Here is a 25,920-nt window from a genome sequence, read left to right as displayed (position 1 = left end):
ATTAATATGAAGCATAAGAAGTCATTCTAAAGCTCAGTATAAAATTTGAGCAAGGTCTCAAACAATCCTAACCTTTACTGTAACTGTGTCCCTAGAGCAAATTCAAATATTCACATTAACACTTATTCCGGCAGGCAATTCCCAGTATAATAGAACATAGAATGAGCAGGAGAGTTTATACCATTTCAGACAAATGGCTGTCCAGTCTCCTCTTGAAAGCTTCCATGTGGGTGATGGGGCACCCACAACTTCTGAAGGCAAGCCATTCCACTGGTTGATTGTTCTCACTGTGAGGAAATTTCTCCTTAGTTCTAGATTGTTTCTCTCCTTGATTAGTTTCCATCCATTGTTTCTTGCCTTGCTTTCAGGTGCTTTGGTAAATAGTTTGCCTCCCTCATCTTTGTGGCAGCACCTCAAATACTGGAACACTGCTATCATATCTCCCCTAGTCCTTCTTTTCACTAGACATAACCAATTCCTGCAATCATTCTTCATATGTTTTAGCCTCCAGTCCCCTAATCATCTTTGTTGCTGTTCGCTGCACTCTTTCCAGATCTCAACATGCCCACCAAGCCACGCCCACAGAACTGGTAGTAATTTTTTTTGAATCCCACCACTGAAGTGGGGCCACACTAAAGCTTTGTAAAGCAGTACTAATACTGCTTTGCATTATGTTGATTCCATCCCTCTATTAATGCAGCCTAGGATTTGCATTTCCTTTTTTGGCTGCTGCCACACATTGTTGACTCATATTTAAGTGATTGTCCACTTGGACTCCAAGATCCCTCTCAAAGTTACTGACAGTTGGTTTTCTTGCCTAAGTGTAGAACTTGACTTCTACTTCTACTTCTACATTGAATTTCATTTATTAATATTAATCAATATTAATACTAATACTATTAATCAACAATCAATATTAATAATCATTCTAATCCCAGCCCTCATACTTAAGTTTCATTCATTTTAAGGTATCTTAATGCAAACCAGGATGTAGTGTAATTTTATGGATTGTGTTTTAGATTTTTGTTATGGTGAGAACTGAATAATGGAGCAATAGATAAGCAAAAGTTTTATATGTATTCAATTTTCTTAAACTAAATTCATTAAACTATGATAGGCTTTTAAAAATGTTTTAACTGTTTTTTAGTGTTGTAAAGTTATCTGAAATCACACAGCCATATAAGTTTTTTTAAAATAAAACTTTTATTTTCAGACAAACACAAACACACAACACATATAAACATAAAAACCTCTTCAACTACACACAGTGTGTTGATTGGTTAAAGGTCTTTCTGGGACCTTTCCATAGTCATCACTTGAATTTTATCAAAATTCACATATTGACAATCAAGATATTTTGGTATACATTGTTATTATGCTCCTATTCTAAGTCATTCTATCATTTTAGCATTGATAACATTCTCTGATAATTTTCAATTCCATGTTTTTCCCCATTATTAGTATCATCAATCTAATATACATGTATATAAATTGATATAATTATTAAACATCCATTAAGCCTAGCTATTATTACATCCTTTCAACATAAGGCATATTTTATAAAAAGGCTTTTCAACATCATCTCCATGATCCTCATTTACAGTTTGTATAAGATTTCATATTATCAATCTAGTATATATAAATGCTTTGTTATCACTATTAATTATTTATTTGACTATAGCTATTATTACCTCGTACAATAAGCACTCAAAATTTAACTATATATAATTAAAATTTATTGTGACATCATTCTATTATTTTAGCATTAATAACATTCTCTGATAATTTTCAATTCCATGTTTTTCCCCATTATTAGTATCATCAATCTAATATACTTGTATACAAATTGATATAATTATTAAACATCCATTAAGCCTATCTATTATTACATCCTTTCAACATAAGGCATATTAAATTTAAAGTAAATATTTATTATAACATTTTATTACATCATCCTGAAATCATCCAATGATATTATATCTTTATATTCTATTCTATATAAAATTGTTTATCTTTTATAAAAAGGCTTTTCAACATCATCTCCATAATCCTCACTTACAGTATTGTATAAAATTTCATATTATCAATCTAGTATATATAAATGCTTTGTTATCATTATTAATCATTTATTTGGCTATAGCTATTATTACGTTGTACATAGCACTCAAAATTTAACTACATTTAACTAAAATTTATTGTGACATTTCATTTCATCATCCTGTATCCTTCCAGAGATAGTGTAGTCCAATATCTCTTGCCATTTGTAAAGTCTGTATTCTAAGTGTTTTCTTGATAAATCTTATGTGGACTTCTCTTAAGAACTTGTTGTTCATTGCATGTCTTATAAGAATTCAAAACCCTCTATCTGCTCTTTTTATCAGCTTAACTTTTGTTATCATTAGTGCTTCTGCCGAGATTACTCTCATTATTTCTGCCAAATTTTCTCTCCTTTCTTCATCTATTTTCTGACATCTGAAATAAAGTTCCAGTTCATCGATTTCTCCTTTCCGTATTTCACACTTGTCATTTCCCTCCACTCTCAGTTTGCTGTCAGTGTCAACAATTTTCTTATCACTTTCATGTGTCTCTGTTATTTTTTCAGCTCTGTCCTCAAACTTCATCATTGTCCTCATACTTTCTGTATTTTGATCTATAATTTCAAGTGTCTTTTCAATTCTCTCTGTAATTATTAAAACTTTTTGAATTTCTAAGAAAATTCTTTGCAAAGTTAGTGCCTTTTCTTCTTCACGTTGTGCCATTTTCCAGGTTATAAACACTGCCAAAACATCTGAGACTTTTTAGGTCAAACAAATTCAATGGAGTTTTTCAAATCAAAGCTTTCTCTTTCCTTCAAAGGAACACCTATATAAACAAAACATTTTCCACTGAGCCTTTCAGTAAACAAAGCTTATAGCTTTATCACATATTGCCAAGCCTCTAGCCACTAGATGGCAGTGTTACCTCTTTTCCATCTGTTTCTGCCTCTCTCTGTAAACACCAAGTTCGAAGAGAGGTAAAAAAAATGTTTAAAAATTACGCTCCGTCCAAGCTTTATGAGAGAAGAAGCTTTTAATCCACGAATACAAAAAATGGAAAAAGTATAGAGGAAGAAGGAAAAAAAGAGACCAGTCCAGTTTAAAAGTAAGAGGCATTTGTAAAAAGTCCATCCATAGAAAACAAACAAAGTTAAGGTAGAAAAGATAACATGATAGTCTTAAACCAGGGTTACTTCGCTGCTTATTTTCTTCTGTCTTCAATTTTATGAATTCCAATTCTTTTGGGTTTTCCCTTCTCTAATAATAAAAATTTTTCTCACCACTTCGACACCACTCCTGTACTGCTTCTGTTTCAGAGGCTTGTCCCAACCTTCTGCAGCCATTTTGTCTGCTTCTCTTGTAGCTGGCAAAAAGAGCTTTCTCCTGGATCAATCAGGGGCTTTGGGATGCCCCTGAGATCAGCAGGACACGCTCTTCTCTATCACTGTTCCTTCAGAACAGTTTAGGTCCAAAAGGACCATCCAGGAACAGAGATATCGACAGTAATCCTGGAGCACCCAGATTGCCTGTCGTGTCGTTGCGACATGAAGACCTGCCCCCTCCACACAGCCATATAAGTTTGTTTAATAAATAAATAAAATTGGGGAGCACTCATTATACAGTATTTTTTATGCTTAAAGGGAATCTTCTGTATAATTTGCACCTAAGAATGATGACTGTGGTTCACATTTGGGTGAATAGAATATCAACTATAATCTAACCATTACAACCTTCACCTAGTTCAAGGAACACTCAATCTAGCCATACCCTTATCCTTAGGTATATAAATAATATGTACTTCAAGTATTGCTTCAGCATTCTATCTTCCTCATAATATCAACGAAAGGATAGCACTATGCATAAACACTCATGTTCTATTCTCACACTTTTATCATACATTTCACGGAACCCTAACCTTAACTTCAACTTTAGTCTTTCAGAATATTTTCCTGAAGCATTGCCCCAGAATTCCGCCCTAACTTTAATATTAATTTTAAAGCACTGTTATGTCCAAAATCTCATCCTTAATGCTAATCCTCAGATTTATTTTTAGGATAAAGCATTTAGAACCCTAATGCTCTGTTTATTCTACCCTTCTGACTAACTGTTAAAAAGCACTTTAAACAGGAGCGTAACATTCTCTTGCAGATGGAATGCTATGACCTCCAGCAGGTAGAACATCTGCAGCCATGTGTAACACTTCCTGTGTCAGGTCCCAGCAAGTCCTGCAAAGTGTGGGATGGTTCCCCACCTATTTTATCTGACAGGTCTACCATAGCAAACATTTCCAAAGAAATATCGAAGCCATCCCATGTCTACATTACTGTCTACTCATTAGAGCTATTTATAATTTTGCAGATGGTAGAAGATGTAGCAATTAGATAATGTGAGATGTGGCAAACGTCCCATTTACAGGTAGTCCTCAACGTACGACCACAATTGAACCCAGAAATTTCTGTTGCTAAGTGACATTTTTCAAGTGAATTTTGCCCAATTTCATGACCTTTCTTGCTTCAGTTGTTAAGTGAATCATTAGTAACATAGTTGTTAAGTGAATCATTAGTAACATAGTTGTTAAGTGAATCATTAGTAACATAGTTGTTAAGTGAATCATTAGTAACATAGTTGTTAAATGAATCAGGCTTCCCCCATTTACTTTGCTTGCCAGAAAGTCGCACATTACCTTGGGACATAGCAACTATCAGAAATAAAGAACCAGTTGCCATGCATCTGAATTTTGATCTCTTGATCAGGGGGATCCCAAAGGTGTTTTTTCAAGAGGCACCTGGACTTTCTGTTTTTTTTCTGATGGGGATGCTGCAATGGTCGTAAGTGTGAAAAACAGTCATAAATCACTTTTTCCAGTGCGGGTGTAACTTTGAATGGTCACTAAACAAACTTATAAGTCGAGGATTACCTGTATTTTTACACTGAGCACTTTGACCACCTCATGATGGTTGTGATGATCTCTCATTCTCATCAAAGGTGTCTTGCCCTGGTGTGTATTTGACAGAGAAGAACGATGTTTATCTCACTGTTTGTATTCTGGGCCAGTGCAAGGAGACTGACTGCATTCCTCCCGTGTTCCCTCTCTTGTTCCATGAGAAAATGTGGTTTGAGAAGGTATGTTAAAAACAGAAATGCCCAATGTCATGGCCTGGTTTCTAAGTATAAGTTATTTAAGTGTAAGATGTGATTGGACCCATAGGTATGGAAGATCACAAGCAAGATAGCTCAGGGGTGGGTTGCTACAGGTTCGCCTGAGTTCGGGAGAAACCATAGCTAATATTATGGCCAGTTCGGAGAACCTCCAAATCCCATCCCTGGCTGGCCCTGCCCACCCTGCCCCATTTCTCCCTCTCCTCCTGGGAGTCTCCACGCAGCCTGTTTTGGATGCAAGGTAAGTGCAAGGCGTGCACGGAGGCTTGGGGAGGGGGGGAAACGGGCCTTCCAGAAGGCATCTGGAGCCCGGGGAGGCAGTTTTTGCCCTGCCAGAGGCTCGAGGAAAACCTCCAGAGCCTGGGGAAGGTGAAAACATCCCCCCATCACCATGGTGCACTAGGTCACGCCCACCCAGCAACCAGGCAGAGAACCCATTGCTGAAATGTTTAAAGCCCACCTCTGAGATAGCTTCGTTGGAAATCCCTAAGAGATCATCTGTCCCACCCAATCTTTTGTCAAGACAGCATCTGTAATGCCAAGGATAATGACAATACTCCTGGCAGATGCTGAGCTATGTCTTAAAGAGTATTTATTTCATTCTAATGATGAAATATTAAATAACCCTCACATTAGGCTGTTTCTCTTAATGCTTGGTAGAAAACTGTTGTCTGCAGTTTACATTCACCTGTTATAATCCTGTGGGAGGTGTTAATATTTTGAAAGCTGTTTTTGCACATCTAGTACGATACAAGGTTGGTTTTCAAAGATTAAAAAGAATGGAAAGGCACAGGGAAGGGTATAGGCATAAAAAGGATTAGATAAGATTTCCTTGGCTTTTCTTCTATCCTCTGCCTTTGATACCTTTTGTATCTTACCCTTTCTCCTCACTTTGCAAAAGTTAATTGCCGAGAGAGGGAATAGCCATGGTGGGATCAATGGCTCACCCCAGTATGTTGCGTGTACAACGTAAGTAAAAAAGAGCTGGGACTTTGATCATGGCTCATGGCTGCTATCTTGCATTTTTTGACCCCTCCCTTGTCTGCAGATGTTTTGGAGCCCTTTGTTGGAATCCAAGGTTTGAAATGTTTGTTCCAATCATTTCAAATAAGTGTTCTTCAAGATCCTGCTCACTGAATATAAACATCAGGCAAGACATTTATTGTATAGCAGCTGCCACCCTAATTTTCCACAGTGTGTCTAGGCCTCAGAAGCTGCTTTTGGGGCTCTCTGATGTTGCTTTTTTCATCAGCTACTCAGTAGTTCCTGCAGTAATTCAGCAGATGCTCCCCACAGCACCCCTTCCACCTTTGCTGGTTTTTTAGAGAGACAGGATGGGAACCGAAGGCAAAACTGTATCCTCTAAACCAGTTCTTTTTTAAAGGGAATCAGCTCTCCCTCCCTCTATCTCTCTCTCTTTTTTCTAGCACGGCTTAACTTTGGCCAATTAACTTGGGTATTATGTGGGTGCTTCTTTTAAGGATTGCTGGTGTGTTTTATTAATGTGAATTAACCTTCATTTATTTTAATGGTTAATGGCCGCAAACCTCTATCACAGTGTCCACATGCCAGAATCCAATTTAGTAATTCAGACTGTTTTATTTAGCAATGTTTATTTTATCTGATGAATAGCAGTGAAGGGTTTTTTCAATTTTCTTCATTAGGACAAAAATGTCTACATTCACATTTTGATAATATTTATGCTTATTTAACTTTGGATTGAATAAATTAAAAACTGAAAGGATGAATATTAATCAGACGAAACTTTCTTGAACAAATTTCTATTTCTAACAGTTTTATTATCGTCCTTTTGTTTCTATTCTTGTAGGTATTTGAAAATGCTACAGATCCTATTACTGTTGTAGAACTGCTAGAGAGTAAGTTTCCCCAAATATATTCCTTGGTCTTCCAAGTAAAATTTGCTTTCAGTGGTCAGTGATCAGTATTATACAAGTTTTCTTAAAGAAGTTAAATACATGAAGACATAAAAATAAACTAATAAGATATAAAAAGAGATGTTGGAGACACACAATTAATTATTGAATTGCAACAACAACCATCAGACGAATTACTACACATTTAGTAAAAAAAATGAGACAAAGAGATCCCAACATTCTAATTCATTAATTCTTAAATGTACTTAGGCAATTACAGTAGGTATACAAGCCTCAATAAATGAATAAATAGTATTTACTGTCAGTGTTATTTAACATTATAAAAATATAAAGTGATAGTTTTGAAATTCTGCTCTGCAGGGACCTTCTGGTCATGTATCTGTTTTTCAGTAATCGTGCCATAATTGGCCTGATAGTTGTTGCAGGGCCACAACACATGTACAAAAAGGGCATAAGGTGCATTGTGACGCTGCAGCACTTGTATCATCAATAGTCACCTCCCCTGACCCCTTGGGAGTCCATTGTAACTCTGCTTTCAAACGCAACATGTGTTGAGGGAATACATAAGCCAGTTCACCAAACTAAATCAGATTGAAGGTGCTGTAGGCATTATCACAAGATATAGCCAGAGATGTAACTGACGATCTGGTTCAGACATCATAAACAATCATTTTCCTATTGTAGCTAAAACTGAAGTCATACAAAATCTTTCCCTTCTTTCTGTTCTTCTGCGGCAGGACATAGGATCAAAAGCAGACCTTTTATTTTACTTTTTAATTAAACCAGAAACTGCTAGACTGATGCCTTTTTGAGCTTGGCTGATTGATTTGCACAAACTGTTAATGATGAGATCAAAAAAGGATCAAACCGGGGTTTCATGACACACACACACCCGTTTGAATTGTGAAATCACACTGAAAGTATCGTTTTAAAAAAATTGAATGTGAAGAAAAAAAGAGATGCTGTGTGGGTTGGGTTTTTTGTTTTTGTTTTTTTTTGTATTTCCTTCTTTGTAATGTTCAGGAATATGTTTGAAGATCATGTGTGGTCTGGGAATATTTCAAGAAAGGCCTTTTATTCCCCTCCCATAATAGATTAGAATATTAATAGATGGAAATAATATTTGGATATCTTAGATATGAAAGTCAACCAGGTGATCTTGGACCAGTCTTTTTTTTTTCAGCCCAAACCACCACAAATGACTGTTGTTGTGAGGAAAATAGGAGGAGGAAGGTGTGTTGGATATGTTGGTCACCTTGAGTTGTTTGTACCAATAATAAAGGCGGGAAACAAAGAAATCAATAAATGCTTTTTCAATATCTATCTTTCATTAAAGTGAACTAAGATGAAATGGAGGCTCCTGAAGACTAACATATGAGTAATGCCATATGAAGATCTTAGAACATGCGCCTCATAGGGTTTTGATACTTTTGCACATAAGGGTTATATTTGCTTAGCTCTCAATAATATGTTTGATCTCTCATTTTCAGAAAACGTGGCAAAGTTTCGATTATCTGAACTGATACCTTCAGGTAAATTTGAGAAATATTTTTTCAATCTCATCTATTCTGTAACGGAAGAGTTACTGTTTAAGGAAACAATGAAGTGAGCTTTTTGATCTCTGATGTTGCCATATTTACCACTAGTATTAGTTATAAATCAGGTGATCTTGAACAGAAGTTATATAACTGGAGTTTCCTAATATGAAACTTATACAGGTAGTCCCCGATTTAGGATCACAATTAATCCAAAATTTATGTTGCTAACAAAACAATTGTTAAGTGAGTTTTGCCCCATGTTATGACCTTTCATGCCACATATATTAAATGAATCACTACAATTGTTATGTTAGTAATACGGTTGTTAAGTGAATTTGGCTTCGCCATTGCCTTTGCTTGTCAGAAAGTTGCAAAAGGTGATTGATTATATGATCCAACAACACTGCAACCATCATAAATATGAATCAATTGCCAAACATCTGAATTTTGGCCGCATGACCACGTGGATGCTGCAATGGTCATAAATGGGTAAATGGTCACTTTTTTCAATCCTGTGTAACTTTGAATGGTCACTAAATGAACACAAGTAAAGGTAAAGGTAAGTCGAGGACTATCTGTATATGAAAAATATTATTTCCTCCGAAAGCTGTGAAGTTCATTTTTCTTTTTTAAAGCTTCTTTTTTATATAACAGTTGATGCATAAACAAGATAAATGTCAATTCTTTAGCCCCAGTTCTTACTTCCTTAAGCTACCCCTAGCATTGTAGAAAATTGATAGTGCCTGGAGACCAGTGGTTGGCATTGAAATCCATTCTGGATCTGCGTTAAAACTAAAAGACAGAAAAGGAGCCTGGAAAACTGAGGTCAGCATGAACGATGGGTTCTGGAGTAACTGTGGCAATTTTAGAGCAAGGGATAAAATCATGGGGATTAAAGGAAAGGCATCCAGTCTTGGCAACTTTAAGCATCGTGGACTTCAATTCTTAGAATTCTCCAGCAGCATGGCTGGTTGGAGAATTATGGGAGGTAAAGTCCATAGGTCTTAAATTTGCCAAGATTGGACAGGCCTGTTTTAAAGGAAATAGTAACATGGTTGTGAAGCGAGGGCTAGAATCCTGAGAAAATTGGAGAATATGCATGGCAGAAGGACGGTGAGTTGGTTCTGCGAGGGAATAAATAATCTGAGTGCACTTTTGTTAACCTGCTATGTGTAGGATGTATATCTGTGTCTTTATTTCGTAGGTTTTGTTTGGAAAATTGATTTAGGAGTGATCTTTCTTTTCATGAAGATACTAAGAATTGCTTTGACTGAGAACTAGGATCTCCATGTTTGTTTTATATTGAAAAACTATGTTCTGTGACTGGCTATGTCTATTCTCCTACAAAAACCATTTAGGGAATAAGCATTACCCACCAGCCCTTACATGTTCTGAAATTTTCTAATGTATTCATTGGCCCACCAAATCATTCTGAACAAAATAAATGCCAAGATAGCAGTGCATAATTTAAAGTTCAGGGAAGCCACTATGCTTGCTTGTGTTAAAACTTTCTTGGAAGTGAACACAGGGTGGCAGGATAGGCCTTCTCAGGAAGGACTAAGTCTTTTTAGTCCTACTTTCTGCTTCTCTACTTCTTTTCAATTTGGGTCAACCTGTATTGATATATCCTTCCTTCAACCACTTTCACAAAAATATTATTTTTAACGGTAACATTCGAAGATTATTATATTTTTAAAAATGTGTTTATATACCCTCATTAAATGAATCTCTGCAGAAGTAACCCAGCCAAAGTTTTCCTGGATGGCACAAGAGCAAAAGTTGATCTTTCCTGGCAGTGTTGAAATTGATGATAGCCAAAAATATTCATGCTGATTTTTTCTGGTCCTGAAATCTCCAGTTTTAACAACTGGGCCCACTACATGTTGTGGGTCAAGCAGGGAAAATATCCTTCTGGGGTGTCCTTCTGGAGTGTCAATCTCCATCAATCTGATCCCGCATCAATGGTAGATAAGTTGGGGCTTTACAATTGCCTGTGATTCCACTTCAGAGTTTGTATCCAATGTGTTTATAAATCAATTCTTCTGCTCTTTGTGCTATCAGAGTGTGTGTGTGTGTGTATTTGTACGTATGTATATATGTATGTATGTGCGCATGCGCACATGCACACATGCACACACACACACACATACCAATTCCAAATCAATTCCAAATAAAATCAATTCCAATTCCAATACCGTACCTCTATTGGGCCATTTGTTCTTCAGGCAGAATGACACTTAATCAATATGTTTACATCTTACTTTCTGCTCAACTAAAATCCAGATTCTGTATTATGACCTTCTGATGTTCACCAACTCATTTGTTCTTGAGTCAGACTCTGATCTAGATTGGCCCTGCAAAAACATGTAAAGGGATGAAAGAACACTTGGTATAAATTAGGTCCAACTTTCTTGGTTTTCATTGATTATTAACTTGACAGCTGAATATGCTTTTTCATTGTTCTGGGAATAAGCAAGCAGAGTACTTTGAAACTATGATTTCCACTATGTCTGGAAAACATTAAATTCCCCAAATATATATTGTAACTTATTAGTTAAGACTGTTACATCGGCTATTACACAGTGAGCGAAGCAACTCTTAACCTTAGGACCTGATATTTGACAGTGAGTCTTTCTCCCCCAAATTGGAATAAAAATCTAATAGATTAGCGTAGTGATTTGCAAATGCTGTTTTCTACATTTTCATCTGGGCATTTATGCCAGGCTAAAATTGATATTGTGTGCTATCAGTACTTTTGTGGAAGGTGTACTTTCTTTTAATTGTGTCCAATTGCAAAGCCTGACAGAATAGCCTCATTGCCCCTGAACAAGATCCCATCTTGGAGTCTAGGCCTCCACTAGTAACTCATACATAGTTTGGCCACTCCTCCAGTATCTGACCATCTGTAAAACTTCATCTTCATCTATGGTCTTCTGTACTCCCATTGCTTGTCAAAACTGTTAGAATATTAAGTACTGTAACACTTTATGGGTTCTGTGTCCTTCTCTATAAGAAATCTCTCTTTGGTGACTTACAGAGGAATGTTCTGTATGAAGTTTCTCCCAGTGCAGGATGATGTTCTTGTGGAATTTTCATATATCAAATCATTGTAATTTTATTAAGACTTCATAAAACTCTTTGGGCAACTGGCAACGGTTACGGTCCAATACATTTTGAAGGTTTGTGTTCTTATTTGGCCTGAATTGTTTGGCCAATTGAAAACAAATGGAACTTCTCCATGTACAGGCAATAGTTCTTTCTCAATCTATGTGTAACTTTGATCACTTTAAAAGAAGGCTTGATTAGAATGTACTGTGTAGAATTCCTAGCCATATTTCTGTTATGTTGCTTTGCAGCACAAGCTGTTCTGCTGAACTTTAGTCCAGGAATATAGGGATTTGGGATAGATTTTGATTTTAAAAATAATACCTGCAAATCACTTTTGGATCATTCACAACCAATGTCCTTATTTTTTTGAGTTGTGAGAGAGTGTCCATCATGAGCACTGTGCAAAACTGCCTGGCTATGTAATGTGCTGAAGAATTTCTGGACTCCTTTCATGTTCTTTGGTCTTAATATCCTTTATATTGCTTTCCCAAGTTCAGCTTATGGACTCCACTTTCAGCAAGTGTCCAGTATAAAGCACTTGTTTCAGTCTTAGCTGGACTTTGTAGGATTTCATTTATTGTGCCACTCTAAGAAAACAAGAAATCTTTTTTAAATTATGTCTTCTATTGTTTCTGTTTCAGTATTTTCTTCTCCAGTAATGAGCAGTGGTGAAATTCAATTTTTTTTACTATTGGTTCTGTGGGCGTGGCAGGGGAAGGATACTGCAAAATTTCCATTCCCTCCCCGCTCCTGGGGGAAGGATATTACAAAATCTCCATTTCCATTCCACTCTGGGCCAGCCATAGGTGGTATTTGCTGGTTCTCCAAATTACTCAAAATTTCCGCTACCAGTTATCCAGAACCTGCCAGAACTTGCTGAATTTCACCCCTGGTAATGAGTATAGCAGCTTTAATTGCTTTTTTGCCTGAAAATGCTCCTCTTCTTGATTTGGTTTTTAATGAAACCCAACAGGGCTTGGGTTTCTGATCCTTGTTTCTTTATTTACTTGCTAAGCTATTCAATTTTTGTTCTACTATTATTATTTTATAAGTAATTCAAGGCAGAGAACATAAATAATAATCCTTCCTCCTTTATTTCCCTTACAACAACCTGGTGAAGTGAGTTGGGCTGAGAGAGAATGATTGGCCTAAGGCCTGAGTCAGTACTAGAACTCACTATTCTGCACTATTGTACAAACAGCAAAGTATCACAGATTCCTAGAGCATTTAAGATATGATAACCAGTACATCTCTGTTCCCTTGCAATGGTCTGAATACTGTTCCTCCAAAAAAATACATTTATGAGTTCTTGTTTAAATTTGGAAATCTTAATTTTACCCATGTCCGCTGCTTTTAGAGTAGGCCTATTGTACATTAAAAAAAATACTTAATAGCATGCTATTTATAGGAACAGAAGAATAGTAGCACATTGCAGTTGGATCCACAATCCAGTTAAAAGGGAATGGGTTGTTTGTACTGTTTGCTATCATGTTAATGAACAATGGGGATATATTCCTTTCTCTCCAAAATTATTCATTGTGTGGACATTGGCTAAGATGTGATTTGGAATTCCTGAGTTCAGGTTTTGGACATCATCACAACGTTTACATTCCTCATTGCCTGCTTGTATCATCTTTACTTTCCAATTGCAAGGTTTCCTCAGTAGATTCAGATTTATCTTGCACACTGTTGAGTAACAAGTCAGCGACATTCGCCGCCAACTGAAGCTCCAGGCCATCTAACAAAAGCAGTTCTTGTGGAGTATATTGCAGAGGTCAAGAGGCAAGGTTATTATAGCATGAATCACCATGTGTGGACTGTAGTTAGCATTGAAAATAGGCACATGTAGTTGTTATATATACTACAATGGTGGTTTTCATAAAGATTGTAAAAACATACTTCTCTTATGTTGATGGTGTTGATAACGTACTGTAAAACAAGCAATATTCTCACATTGCAATAGTTGTATCTTAACATTTATGATATTGACAACTTTAGCCCCTCACAAGCCCTTCCTAAAATTAATGACCAAGAATAGAGAATTTAAAAAGTGAATGGTGAACAAGATCTTAATATTATATGTTCTTTGCTGAGATGTGATTTTGAAAGTTGTCTACAAATTAACAGGGCAGTTTGACATTGAATTTTTATAGTCACCATCCATAAATAGAATGTGGTACTGAGGGCTAATCAGCCAAGAGCTTAATATAGCACCACACTCTAGTTTTGCAACATTACGCCAAGTTTTCATTATGGAAGGAAGCATAACTTCAGGGTTCCTCCCCCCCCCCCAGCTTATAAACATTAATTATTATACCATGGTAGCCAAATCAGTGGCCTAACAAATCAATTAATTCCAAGGCATGTTCTTGGATTTTGAGACAGAGTTTTCAGCTATTTTTTCACCACATATTCTAGAATGACCAATCCGTAAGAAAGGGATCTTCATTGTTCTGATGGTACTTCCATTGCAAGGACTGCTGAATGACCCACATTTAAGACCTCTTCGTCTTTTTATTTAGACCAATGAGATACAACAGCACAAGCCACAAAGAGACTCTTGTGATAAGATAAACAAAAAATGAGTATTTGGAATTCACAGACTGATGCCCCCACGTATCCTGTGTAGAACAACTATTCTCCTGCTTCCTCTCATGGCGTCTTGTATGATTACCTGTGGCTATTTCTCAAGAGAACATGTAATTTTGTGTTATTGTGAGGTGTAGGAATAATCACAATAAACCCTGTGTACCCGTGAGACATTGGTGTATTTTAGCCATTTGGATATGTAAATTTTTATAATGTTAGGTGAATTTACTGGGATTTATTTTGAAGAAGACTTATATATGTTTTCATTGTGAAGCTTCCATCTCCGGTAACTGGACATTGCTGTGAATCTTGCCATTCCCAAATGAAATGTCTTTGCTTTGCTATTGAAAGCTAAAAATAAACCCTTGCTGACAAAATGCATGAAAGCGAACAGACAATACTTTCTGGTGATACCACATGCGTCAAGCTAATGAAGGGTCAAATACAATTATATATAATAATGATGCATCCCGGAGGACAGGGAGAACGGAAAATTAAATCCCATGTCACTGAGAAAAATGACATATTTTACAATAAGAAACAGTCGCATGTGCTATATTTATCCGTTTTTCCTATGGCTAGGTTTAAATTATATCAATGCAATTAGCAACTTGCTTCACTGCAGCTGAAGCATGTGCTTGTGCTTCTGAAGGGAAAAAATCCTCTTTAATCTCTAGTGAAGAATGCTGTTTCATTGATAGCTAAGTGAATTTGCCTTGCTCCTAAATGTTTCTTTTTTTTTGCAAATGGCAAAACAAAATCTAGCTCCTTTTCTAACCAGTTATGCCGGGCTTCCTTTCAGCGTAAGAACTCTTATTTAGAGATGGTTGTAAAGGGAGGGGAAAGGTGGTTGATCTTTGCAAAGGTTCATCTGTGAGAGGCGGGTTTAAAAAAATCAGAAGGGCAAATACAGTCTACAGAGGTGGTATTCAGCCGGTTCTGACCAGTTCTGGCAAACTGATAGCGGAAATTTTGAGTATTTCGGAGAACTGGCAAATAGGCTGGCCCCGCCCCTAGCTGATCGGTGTGGTTGATCTATTGCTGTCTCCTAGCCTCCCAGGCTGGGTCTGCCTTTGTTGCCCTGCACAGGAGAATGGAGCTGGAAAGCAGATTAGTGGGATGGGGAAGGAATGGGGATTTTGCAGTATCCTTCCCCTGCCATGCCCACCAAGCCTTGCCTGCCAGGCCACGCCCACAGAACTGGTAGTAAAAAAATTTGAATACCACCACTGATAGTCTGAAGTCCTGGCCCCTTTTTCCATCATTGATCATGTTTTTTTTTACTTCTGCTTCCAGGTCCTCCAAGGTCCCTTCCAACATTATGATACTAAGATTATCCCTCTGCCCTTACAGGATGTACATAGTAGTTAGGCATGTAATCCTCTTTTAGCGACTGCCTCAGGTAGCAATTATTTGCAATTATGACAGCGATGAAAAAATAACTGTGAAACCAATCCTTGCATTTTTCTCTCCCAGTCATGTGTTTGCCATTACAGTCACTTAGTACAAAATCATAAGCAAATGTGAGTCATGTGATTTTTCACTTAGCAATTGCTTTGCTTATCAATCAAGTTGCCAATCTCGATTGCAGTTGCTAAATGGGGGCTACCTGTATAGAGCAAATCCTGGAACTGCTTTAGACAGCTTTATTGTTCTGAACTGTATTATAAATCAGGAGAGAAATATGGGAACTATTGTTCATGACCATCTGAGAACAGCAAAATAATTTCTTGCAAAAAAGGAAAAGGTCGTCAATGGAAGAAAGGTTTTATTGAATAGCATTATCCCTCCCTCCCTCCTTCCCCATCCTCTCTCTCCCACACAAACACAATCAGCAGAGGCGGGTTGAGAACTGGCAGCAACCCAGGCCTGATACGCCCGTGAACTGGTTCCCTCGCTGCTGTTTGGGTGCTGCTATTTTGAATTTTAGTGACTGTGCATGCGCAGTTCACTGTAAATTGTTCTGCACATGCGCTCAGAACAATTTATATTGAACAGTCCGTGCTCATGCAAAGCGTGTGCACATGCACATTGCACGCGGGTTACGAATTGGCAGTAATGCCGGCAGCAACCCACCCCTGACCAGCAGTGTTCCTAATATTGTTCAGCAGCATAGTTCAGACATTATTGCAATCTTTAACTGGATGAATAATACGATATATCATCTGACTTCAGTTAGAAAGGTCTCTATACAATTGGGGATGCTTGTGTTTTTAAAAGGTGTTGTCATGATTCTTGGAATTTCAGCAACATTTTCTTCTCCTCCTTGCTTTGAGACCTAAGGATTTAATCCAAAGTTTTTGCATGCAGCACGTAAATTAGGCATTTTTGTAAATGAAGCTATTGAGGTTTTTAGCTGTCTGTGGGTACAAGGCTCTTTTTCAAATCTGACCATGATGCTTGAATAGGGGATTTGGGGTTATGAAAACTAAACAAGCCACAATTTGTAAGTCAGTAACAAACCCCATTTGAAACTATTGTCAGACCACCTGGGAATAATACAGGATTTATTCATCATGCAGTGACCTCTCTGTTGGGTTAGTTTATCTGCTTGTGTAAAGAAGAAATAGCAGTACATGTGAAACATATTGCTTGTTCCATTTGGCTGAAGAATCTGGATCCAATGCTTACCATATGTATAACTTCTTTGTTGTTCATTGTGGGGCAGAATGTGTCATGGGGGACAGTATAATTACTTGTCTTTCTGCAGTATGGTACAATGTGATGAGATTGTATGTTTCATTGGTCAAACATATTCCATTGGCCACAATTCTCTATTTACTATTCAGATGGAAAAGAGCTGGCATTTTATGAAACGAACACTCGGTATTTTCTATTTCCTGAGCCAAAGCTGACTCCTTCATATCCTGGAGTGGATCGAGAGCTATTAATGAACACCCATCCTTCTTTCCCGGTATGTTGGTATGAAATGAGATTTCATTTACCGAAGACAGAAATGTCTGCTCAGTAACCTGAGCTTGATATGAATTATTTGATCTGTCAACTTCTTGCTTTTTATTTGTGAACATTATTGAGTTAAAAACTCTTCAAAGCACAAACAGCTTTGAAAATCATTTCTGATCATTCAAAGGGTAAAATATACTACAGTGATAGCCTCACTTGACATAATGAAAACAGTAGTTAGTAAGATAGTGATAAACCATTGCACTGTATGGGTATGGGGGCTTAATTTTTTACTTGGAATTTGAATTATTTTTTAAGTGACAAAGCGTGTGCCAAAGTTTTGGGTGAGATTTTTTTTTAAAATTTTATGTGTTAGTGCAGCCTTAATTTAATCTGGTATCCTTGAAATGAGCAGAATTAAAATCCCATAATTCTCATCTGGACAGCCTCAGAATTATGAAAGATAATAACAAGATATTTCCTAGGTGGAAATGATTGAGTTTTTCCCCTCAATTTTTGCCAGTTCACATGATTGTTTTATGAAAAAATATATTAAAATTTTACCAGAGTTCTAATCATTCATCTTTATTTTCATCTGATAAAGCTGTTGATAGAGAACTCCTTTCCATCTGTTAATCCTTTTTTGAATATGTGTTTAATTCTTGTGCAATATTGAAAGTGTCTTTTATGTTTCCAAATGGAAATAATGTTAGGAAACAGCAAAAGTGACCTTAAGAGCTCTGAGAGAGAAAAATATATATATCATAAATTCAGGATAGTGATATCGAAAACCTAAAGCGTGATCCTAGGCCAGGAGCATGGCGGGGGCTTTCAAAAAGCTACAATGGCAGTTGTGGCTACCTACTTTACCCCTTCCCAAATTGTATCATGATTTATCTAAAGTAGGCATTTCTACTTGACTTATGACCGGTCAAAGTTATAACAGACCCAGAGGTGGTATTCAGCAGGTTCTGACCAATTCTGGAGAACCGGTAGCAGAAATTTTGAGTAGCTTGGAGAACCAGTATGAATCACCTCTGACTGGCCCTGCCCCCATCTATTCTCTGCCTCCCAAGGCCCAGTTGATCGGGAGGAAATGGAGATTTTGCAGTAACCTTTCCCTGGAGTGGGGAGTGAATGGAGATTGTAAAGTATCCTTCCCCTGCCATTCCCACCAAGCTATGCCACATCCACCAAGCCATGCCCACAGAACTGGTAGTAAAAATCTTTGAATTCCCGCCCCGCCCCCCAAAAAAGATACTTCAGACCTAGATTTGAAGTTCTGATGGCTGCCTCCCCCCCTCTCCATAATTATGAAATTACATTTTAAGTCATCTGCAGCTGGGCCACTTTGCCTGCCATTTATAGTATCCTGTAGTCACATGACTGTTAGCACCGGCCAGCCCAGAGACCTGGAGCTGCCATTCAGGGGAGAAGACTGGGCCAGCTACCAAGACTCACCGTCCCACCTCCACAAGCTAAAGACACTCCTGCTAACAATCCATGATTAATTGCTGGGTGGTTTTCGCTCTGGGTCACAAGGTGATGGGTGTGCGCATGCGCAGGGTTTGGTTTATCTTAATTACCAATGTAACTATAAAAGGTGATGGGAAGCACAGGGTTTAAGGTTTAAGGTTTAAGGTTTATTATTTATAGGCCGCCCTTTTCCCTGAGGGGACTCAGGGCGGCTTACAATTTATGGGGAGGGGAATACAAGACAGTAAGACATACAATACATAAGTAAAATAGAACACAACATTCATTCATCATTCGGGTGGGGACGGATTACAATCTTTATCCCCAGGCCTGACGGGATAGCCAGGTCTTAAGGGCTGTGCGGAAGGTCTGGACGGTGGTGAGGGTACGAATCTCCACGGGGAGATCGTTCCAAAGGGTCGGAGCTACTACTGAAAAGGCTCTCCTCCGCATAGTTGCCAGTCGACACTGACTGGCAGATGGAACTCGGAGGAGGCCTAATCTGTGTGATCTAATAGGTCGTAGGGAGGTAAGGGTGGCATCTAATAGGTCGTAGGGTGGCAGCTCTGACAATTTATTCATTGCCTTAGTGCTTTGTTGGTTGGTTCATGCCGAAGAAAGAATACAAACTGCATTTACAAACCGTTTCTGTGTTTGGCTGGTTTCATTAACCCTTTGGAACCTGACAATGACCACAATTTACAATGTTTTTTTGCCAGAAACTGTCATTTATTTCTGGTTTATGGCAAAAAATGCCTGTTGTGGACAATTGGCTTGCTTAATGACTGTTGAAAAAAAAAGTAAAATCAAGTCAGTCGTGTGTCCTGCTTAACAGTCGACATATCTTACAACCATAATTCCAGGCTCAATTATCACATAAGTCAAGGATTACCTGTAATAACTAAGTAGGTCTAGCAAACTCATTGGTCCCTTCTGCTGGAAGGAAATATAGTCTATATAAAGTTAGAAATTGATTCAGCGTGATTTAAAATTAGAACACACATATGTCAGTCAAACTAAGCAATTTGCTAATCAACCCTTACGTTGCTGTTCCTTGAGATAACTGAAAGGATATGATAGCTCGGCATAACTACTAGCTAGAATATGATTTGCAAATAAAAATATTACTTGGAAGCAATTAGTAAGTTTATGATGTAACCTTTACATGCTTATTTGAAGTAATTTGTAAGCATGCGCACATATTAACTAATAATTTAAATTCATTTCTATTTTATCTGATGTTCTTCAAATTAATGAAAAATAGACAGTCGCAATCTCATGTAGTGCATTTATGTATTATCTTGTTCTGCATGCATTTATTTATATTAATTTCTCATGTTAAAATTGTTTAAAGGGCATTGCACCAAAATTAGAATTTTCAACAAGAACAACTATTACAGAGCTTCCACTTCTTCACAGCAAGTGGTATAGTGTAAGTAATTTTAATAAATGGTCATTTTTAGAGCCAATTATATTTGCTCAAATCTATTTTTTTCCTTATCTCTACTCTGAATGCAGATAGCCCTCAACTTACAACCACAATTGAACCCAAAATTTATGTTGCTAAGAGAGAAATTTGTTATGTGAGTTTTGCCCCATTTTATGGCTTTTCTTGCCACATTTGTTAAGTGAATCAGTGCAGCCACAAAGTTAAGTTAATCTGGTTTCCCCATTGACTTTGCTTGTCAGAAGGTTGCAGGAGGGGATGATATGACCCCGGAGCACTTCAACCATCATAAATTGAATCAGTTGTCAAGCATCCGAATGTAAATCATGTGCCCATGGAGAAGCTGAAATGGTTATAAGGGTGAAAAACTGTCATGCCACTTTTTTCAGTGCGGTTGTAACTTTGAACAGTCATAAGCGAACTGTTGTAAGCCGAGGACTACGTATATGGCCTTCCCAGCTGATTCTTGAGATTACAAATCAGGTATATTTTGCAGGATCGCAATAAAGTCAAGTTACAAAGGGTGCCTTCAACATCGCCCGAAAAAAGGAGCATCTCACCAGTGCAACATAAGGCAGCAAAAAGTCAGAGCTGTAAGAGACTTTCAAGGTCATTTGAGTCCCGCTCCTCATCTCTGAGCCCAAGAAGGCGTCTCCATGAAGTCTGCAGAGATAAGAACCAGCCACCATCTTCCCTGAACCTGAGAAGTGTTCGGTTCAAAACAGAAGCGGCCCACAAGCCACCTTTCGTAGTTAGGCATGTAAGTACCAAAACTATGATGGAAATGTTCAGTTCAATATTGGGGCAGTTTTCTCAATTTAAAGCTTCACGAACATTACATGGTAGAAAAATAACATGCATCTTCTTTTTGGGGTGATTATGGTTTGATCCCAAGGGTGAAATCCAGCAGGTTCTGACAGGTTCTGGAGACCCGGTAGTGGAAATTTTGAGTAGTCCAGAGAACTGGCAAATACCACCTCTGACTGGCCCCAGAGTGGGGTGGGAATGGAGATTTTGCAGTATCCTTCCCCTGCCATGCCCACCAAGCCACACCCACAGAACCGATAGTAAAAAAATTGAATTTCACCACTGCTTCATCCCATAAAAATTAATTTTGATTAAATGGAAGGTTTCAGTTGGGACAATAAAGAACACTCCTCAGTGTAAATTGGAACACAAAGAAGAAGAAAGTTAGAAGTTAAATATTTACCTATTCTACTTTGGAGGGAGGCGTCTTTCCTTTTTCTCTTCCTTTGTAACATTTATAAGCAATAATACAGTGCAGAGGTAGGCTTTAAACTAAATTATAGTTGTTATATGTCCTAAAATTCAGCAAGGATCTGTTCATCCATAGATAATACCCTTTTTAAAATGCACCTTTGCTTTAAATAAAGCAAAAGGATGATAACAAGGCTGAATCATAGTCATTTTTTAAAAACAGAACATACGTCAAATTGGGCTGATTAAAATTCAGATTGAGCTGATTTAAATAGATTCTATTTTTCATATGCTTTTTATCTCTGTGTAATCAACATACACTGGAATGGTGTCTCTGTTGCTAGATCCTAGAATTTCAGATTGACCCTATATGGTTCTGTTGTTGGATTGCATCCCATCATCCCACCATTAACCATGATGGCTTGGTCTGATGAGAGTTGTAAGGACACACTTTTCTTTTCCCTGATGCTGGGCTCTCTCCAGCAACATGCAAATAGCCTTGATGTGCCTCAACTTCCCAAGTGTGGTTTGCATTGTACAGAAAGTACTTGTATATGTGTACAGATATGCATACATGTACATATACATACTTTCAATCAGTTCCTTTTACTAGAATCTAGCCATAAAGTGAAGTTTTGACTATAATAAAAATTGGGGAACTACAGAATTTCTTACTGACTTAAAGATGTTTGCAAACATCTTTATGTGCTGCCAGCGGGGCCTTTACTCAGATGTAAGATGTACATCTATCGGTGGGGATTCTTGCCTAATAAGAGTGTTTGGCCTGAATTTCTGATGAACATTGATGTACATTGATTTCAAAGAGATTCTCACTGAGTTTAATCCAGGTAAGCATGCGTAGACTTGTGGTGTAAACCTACCTCTGTCATTTTTAGGCAAAGCTGATTGTAATGTTTTCCAAGAAAGCTGTCTGGTGCAATTTTCACTTTTCTTCCCTTCCCAAAATTAATGTTCCCTTTCTTGTCTCTTCCCTTCCAATACAGAGACAGTTATATTGATTTCTTTCTGTATAGTTAAAGAAAAAAAGTTTTCTTTAGAGGTTTTCATAAATCCAGTGTTTCAGTGTTCACAATATCACCCTTTTTCTCTGCAAATGTCAAAAACAAACCAATACTATTCTCAGGATGTCATCAATCCCAGTTAGTAAACTCTCAAGAAACAGGATTTAATTAGCAAGCCACGTACTGTAATAGACAATGCACTTGGATCTATTTAAACAGTACAGGTTTAGATGTAACAAGAGAATGATCCTTCTCTATACTTGATAATACAAATGTGTGTATCATCCACTATTTGGGGGTAGGATAAAGTCAACATTATGCAAGGTTATCCACATTGATTATTATTTTCACAAATAACTCAAGGCAGTGAACACATCCTTCCCCCTCCTGTTTTTCCCACAACAACAACTCAGTAAGGTGAGCATGCTGAGAGACTGTTTTCATGGCTAAGGTGGACTAGATCTCTGGCGTTGAAGCCTGGTGCCTTTACCACTAGACCAAATTGCCTCTCAGTAGGTAAATTTACCTACACCATTGGTTCTGATCCCCCCCCTTACTTTGAAAGAGGCGAGACCAAGGCACTGATTCATTCAAAGGCATTAGAACTTCCAGTTGCTTCCATTCAATTAACTTCAAATAAATAAACAATGTAATCACAATCAATAGAGCAGATTGACCCAAATTAATCAGCTAGAACAGTAAGCAATAAGGAAACAGCCATAGTTGGGTTCTTGGGAGTGAAGATAAGTGGATAACAGTGGTTTCAGCTCATAATGCATGATTGCATGATGCATAGATTTTAAGCCAAGAAATACATTAAAAATTGGAGTGTGAAAAATAAATAAATGGTATTCCTTCCTAGCTACACCACAAATGTGAACCATATAAAGACCTCAAATATCCCTGCATTTGACTTCTAGACATCTTAATGTTGGGTCTAAAAGCAGCCCACTTGTTAGATAATTATTTTTTGAAGTATCTGCACAACCTTTTGACCTTAATTCGAGTTTTTAAATAGCCAGTTGTATTAATATTTACCTTGCAATCATACTAAAGCTAATTACTGTATATTAAAGGATGTCATGGACAAATGTACATAAGTAGTAAGTGTACCACACACCCCTTGAAATCTTTATTTAAATTATTTCAGTATTGTTTAGGATTCCATTTTGAGACTGTTTCCTCATTATTTTTAGGTGGATGCTTCTAAAGGATTTTCTGAGGAAGATCAGGCTCCCTTATCATATCAAAATGCAAGACAGGGTACTATCACATCAAAAAATCCTCACAAATACCAGTTGAAACGAGGTACTTACTCATTTATTAGGCATTGATTTAAAATGTTAATTGCTTTTATGCTTACATCTCAGGGTGCTGTTATATTTTGATGCTATGCAGGCTGAATTTTGTCACCTTTATTTCTTCTGATGAACATGTGTGTGTCTGTGTGTATTATATGTATGTATCTGTAGAGATGTGACACACAGATATATATATTTTCATAGATTTTTACAGGTGTAGGTATGCTGGTCTTGTTGTATTTGGGCCTTTTCCTGTGTAAGATTGAGATTGTCTTGGCAACGTTTCAGGGAGGTCCCACTTGCCATCTTCAGGCTATATATATGTTAAACAGAGGTGGGTTCCTACTGGTTCGCACCAGTTCGGTAGAACCGGTTCGTCAAATCTACCGAACCGGTTAGAAGAGGTTCCACCAGTGGACCCGGAAAGCAGGCCACACCTACAGAAGAGGTTCCAAAATTTTTTGAAACCCACCACTGATGTTAAAGTATATAAATCACATAATGTTAAAATTTTACATCTTGTGCGGCGGCATTACAAACTGTCTAGGGCTGCATGTGGTCTACAGGCCTGATCTAGACGCGCTAGACCTTAAATACATTAGGAGAGCTCTTTTAGAGCAAAAGCAGAACCTCTAATTTTATTTCGTAAATAAAAACTTTTGTTTCTGTAAATTACAACAAAGATTGCTATCAGTAATGTGCATTGGAGACCACAAACCACATGGTTGGACTAATTGAGTAATTCTAGTGAATGATGCATAGTCTCCATGGCCCGGAAGATAACTCAGAGCTGTGATTTAAGCAAAGTTGTGCATCCCATCTTGTTCCTTTCTATATCAGACAATGTGTTGATACCTTTCTTAATGGCATAAAATTAAGATAGAACATGGCACATAATACAAATTCTTCATAATGCCGCCCATGCTGGGGAAAAATGCTCCTCAGGCATCACATTTTCTCCCTGTATCTACTGAGTCTTCTTTCAGTAGATTCTTCTTGTAACCATCGCAGCATGCACTTGCTAGATAATATTATGTAGGGAAATCTGGAATAGATTACCCGTGAAATAAAGGTGCAGTTGTTACATAGGTTTGGAAGAGAGCCAAATAGCTTTCATTAGAAGACTTCCCGTAGAGAGATATTTTTTTTTTCAAATCATAGATTTCTATACCTGGGAAACTGCCATCTGTTTCTCTGCTCCTGACCCAAATCTGTCTTTAAAAAAATCATTGTAACAGATAAGCTGCTGTCCCAGACACTCGTTAGGTATCCATGGATTTGCATTCTTCTTCCAAATTCCTACCATTTTTGTAACAATTTAAAATAATAAATATTAATGTATTAGATAAATTTACACTTTTATATGTCTGGATAAATAAGTATTGTAAATACTTAATCAGCATGTTACTGTAGAAGGTGCTATCACTTGATGAAAACACTTCTGAGTTACTCAGTTGTGAATAAACTGTGGCATTTAGCCAGCTAATAAATAATCATAAGCATCTATATTACATACAGTTCTTTCTCTGGTTTTCAAAGTAACGTGTGACATGGGAGTTTGCTCTTCCTTGCCAAATCATTTTCTCAACTGCTAATAGAGGGAAACAAGTGAGATTGTCTCTTTCCTTGAAAGCCCAATTGTATGTTGTCAAAATTCTGGCAAACAAAGGAGCAAAACCTTTCATGCATTAGGATTTCCTTTGTTGAGCTCAACATGTTTCTTTTTCTTGTTAATCAGCAAAAAAATAATAATAATACTTTAGTCCAAATTTCAGAGAATCAGGGCATTGTGTCATTCTAAACCACTGAATATCATGGAGAAATAGACAACCTTTGTGCTATATGTCTCTCTGTTCAATTTCTATAGTTGCCCATCTCAGTCAATGACTCTGTATACAATTCAAAGAATATATTGCAACCAAAATATTAAAAACATTGTAAAACAATAAATAAAAAATAGAAATATCCAAAATATACCTATACCTAATTCAGATTACCCAGTTTCATGCTTTGATCTTCCCCAAATTGCTGTGCTTCAATGTCTAGCTATACTCCAGATCTTTAGTTGTAAATTGTTGTATTCTTAAGCATTAATCAGAAGTTTTTAATTCAGCAGGAAGCTGTAACTGTGCCCTGTATTATATACTTTAATAAATATAGCCTAGATCTATGCTGAAATTCCAGATTGTGCCTGAAAATTAATTAGATCTGGATGACCAGTTTTGCA

At 37.3% G+C, this 25,920-nt stretch overlaps 1 protein-coding gene across 5 annotated transcripts in view; it reads left to right on the top strand.

Annotated features, from left to right (window-relative positions):
- Nucleotides 1–25,920, top strand: part of SPATA6L (spermatogenesis associated 6 like) — a 33,488-nt gene that overhangs the window by 1,016 nt on the left and 6,552 nt on the right. For 2 of the 5 annotated variants that reach the window (XM_087716034.1, XM_014062325.2), the window contains exons 2-8: nucleotides 5,022–5,159; nucleotides 7,024–7,072; nucleotides 8,581–8,622; nucleotides 17,115–17,239; nucleotides 20,060–20,137; nucleotides 20,649–20,912; nucleotides 23,589–23,700. In XM_087716034.1, coding sequence (XP_087572160.1) covers nucleotides 5,022–5,159; nucleotides 7,024–7,072; nucleotides 8,581–8,622; nucleotides 17,115–17,239; nucleotides 20,060–20,137; nucleotides 20,649–20,912; nucleotides 23,589–23,700 — 808 coding nt within the window. The remainder of the gene's footprint in view (nucleotides 1–5,021; nucleotides 5,160–7,023; nucleotides 7,073–8,580; nucleotides 8,623–17,114; nucleotides 17,240–20,059; nucleotides 20,138–20,648; nucleotides 20,913–23,588; nucleotides 23,701–25,920) is intronic. The other 3 variants (XM_087716035.1, XM_087716036.1, XM_087716037.1) reach the window with 3 other exon arrangements.

This window comes from Thamnophis sirtalis, unplaced genomic scaffold, assembly GCF_051295495.1.
Source record: "Thamnophis sirtalis isolate CommonGarterSnake01/CBP01778 unplaced genomic scaffold, rThaSir2_p1.2 scaffold_5, whole genome shotgun sequence".
Taxonomy (NCBI): Eukaryota; Metazoa; Chordata; class Lepidosauria; order Squamata; family Natricidae; genus Thamnophis; species Thamnophis sirtalis.
This window is presented reverse-complemented; position numbering and strand designations above follow the sequence as displayed.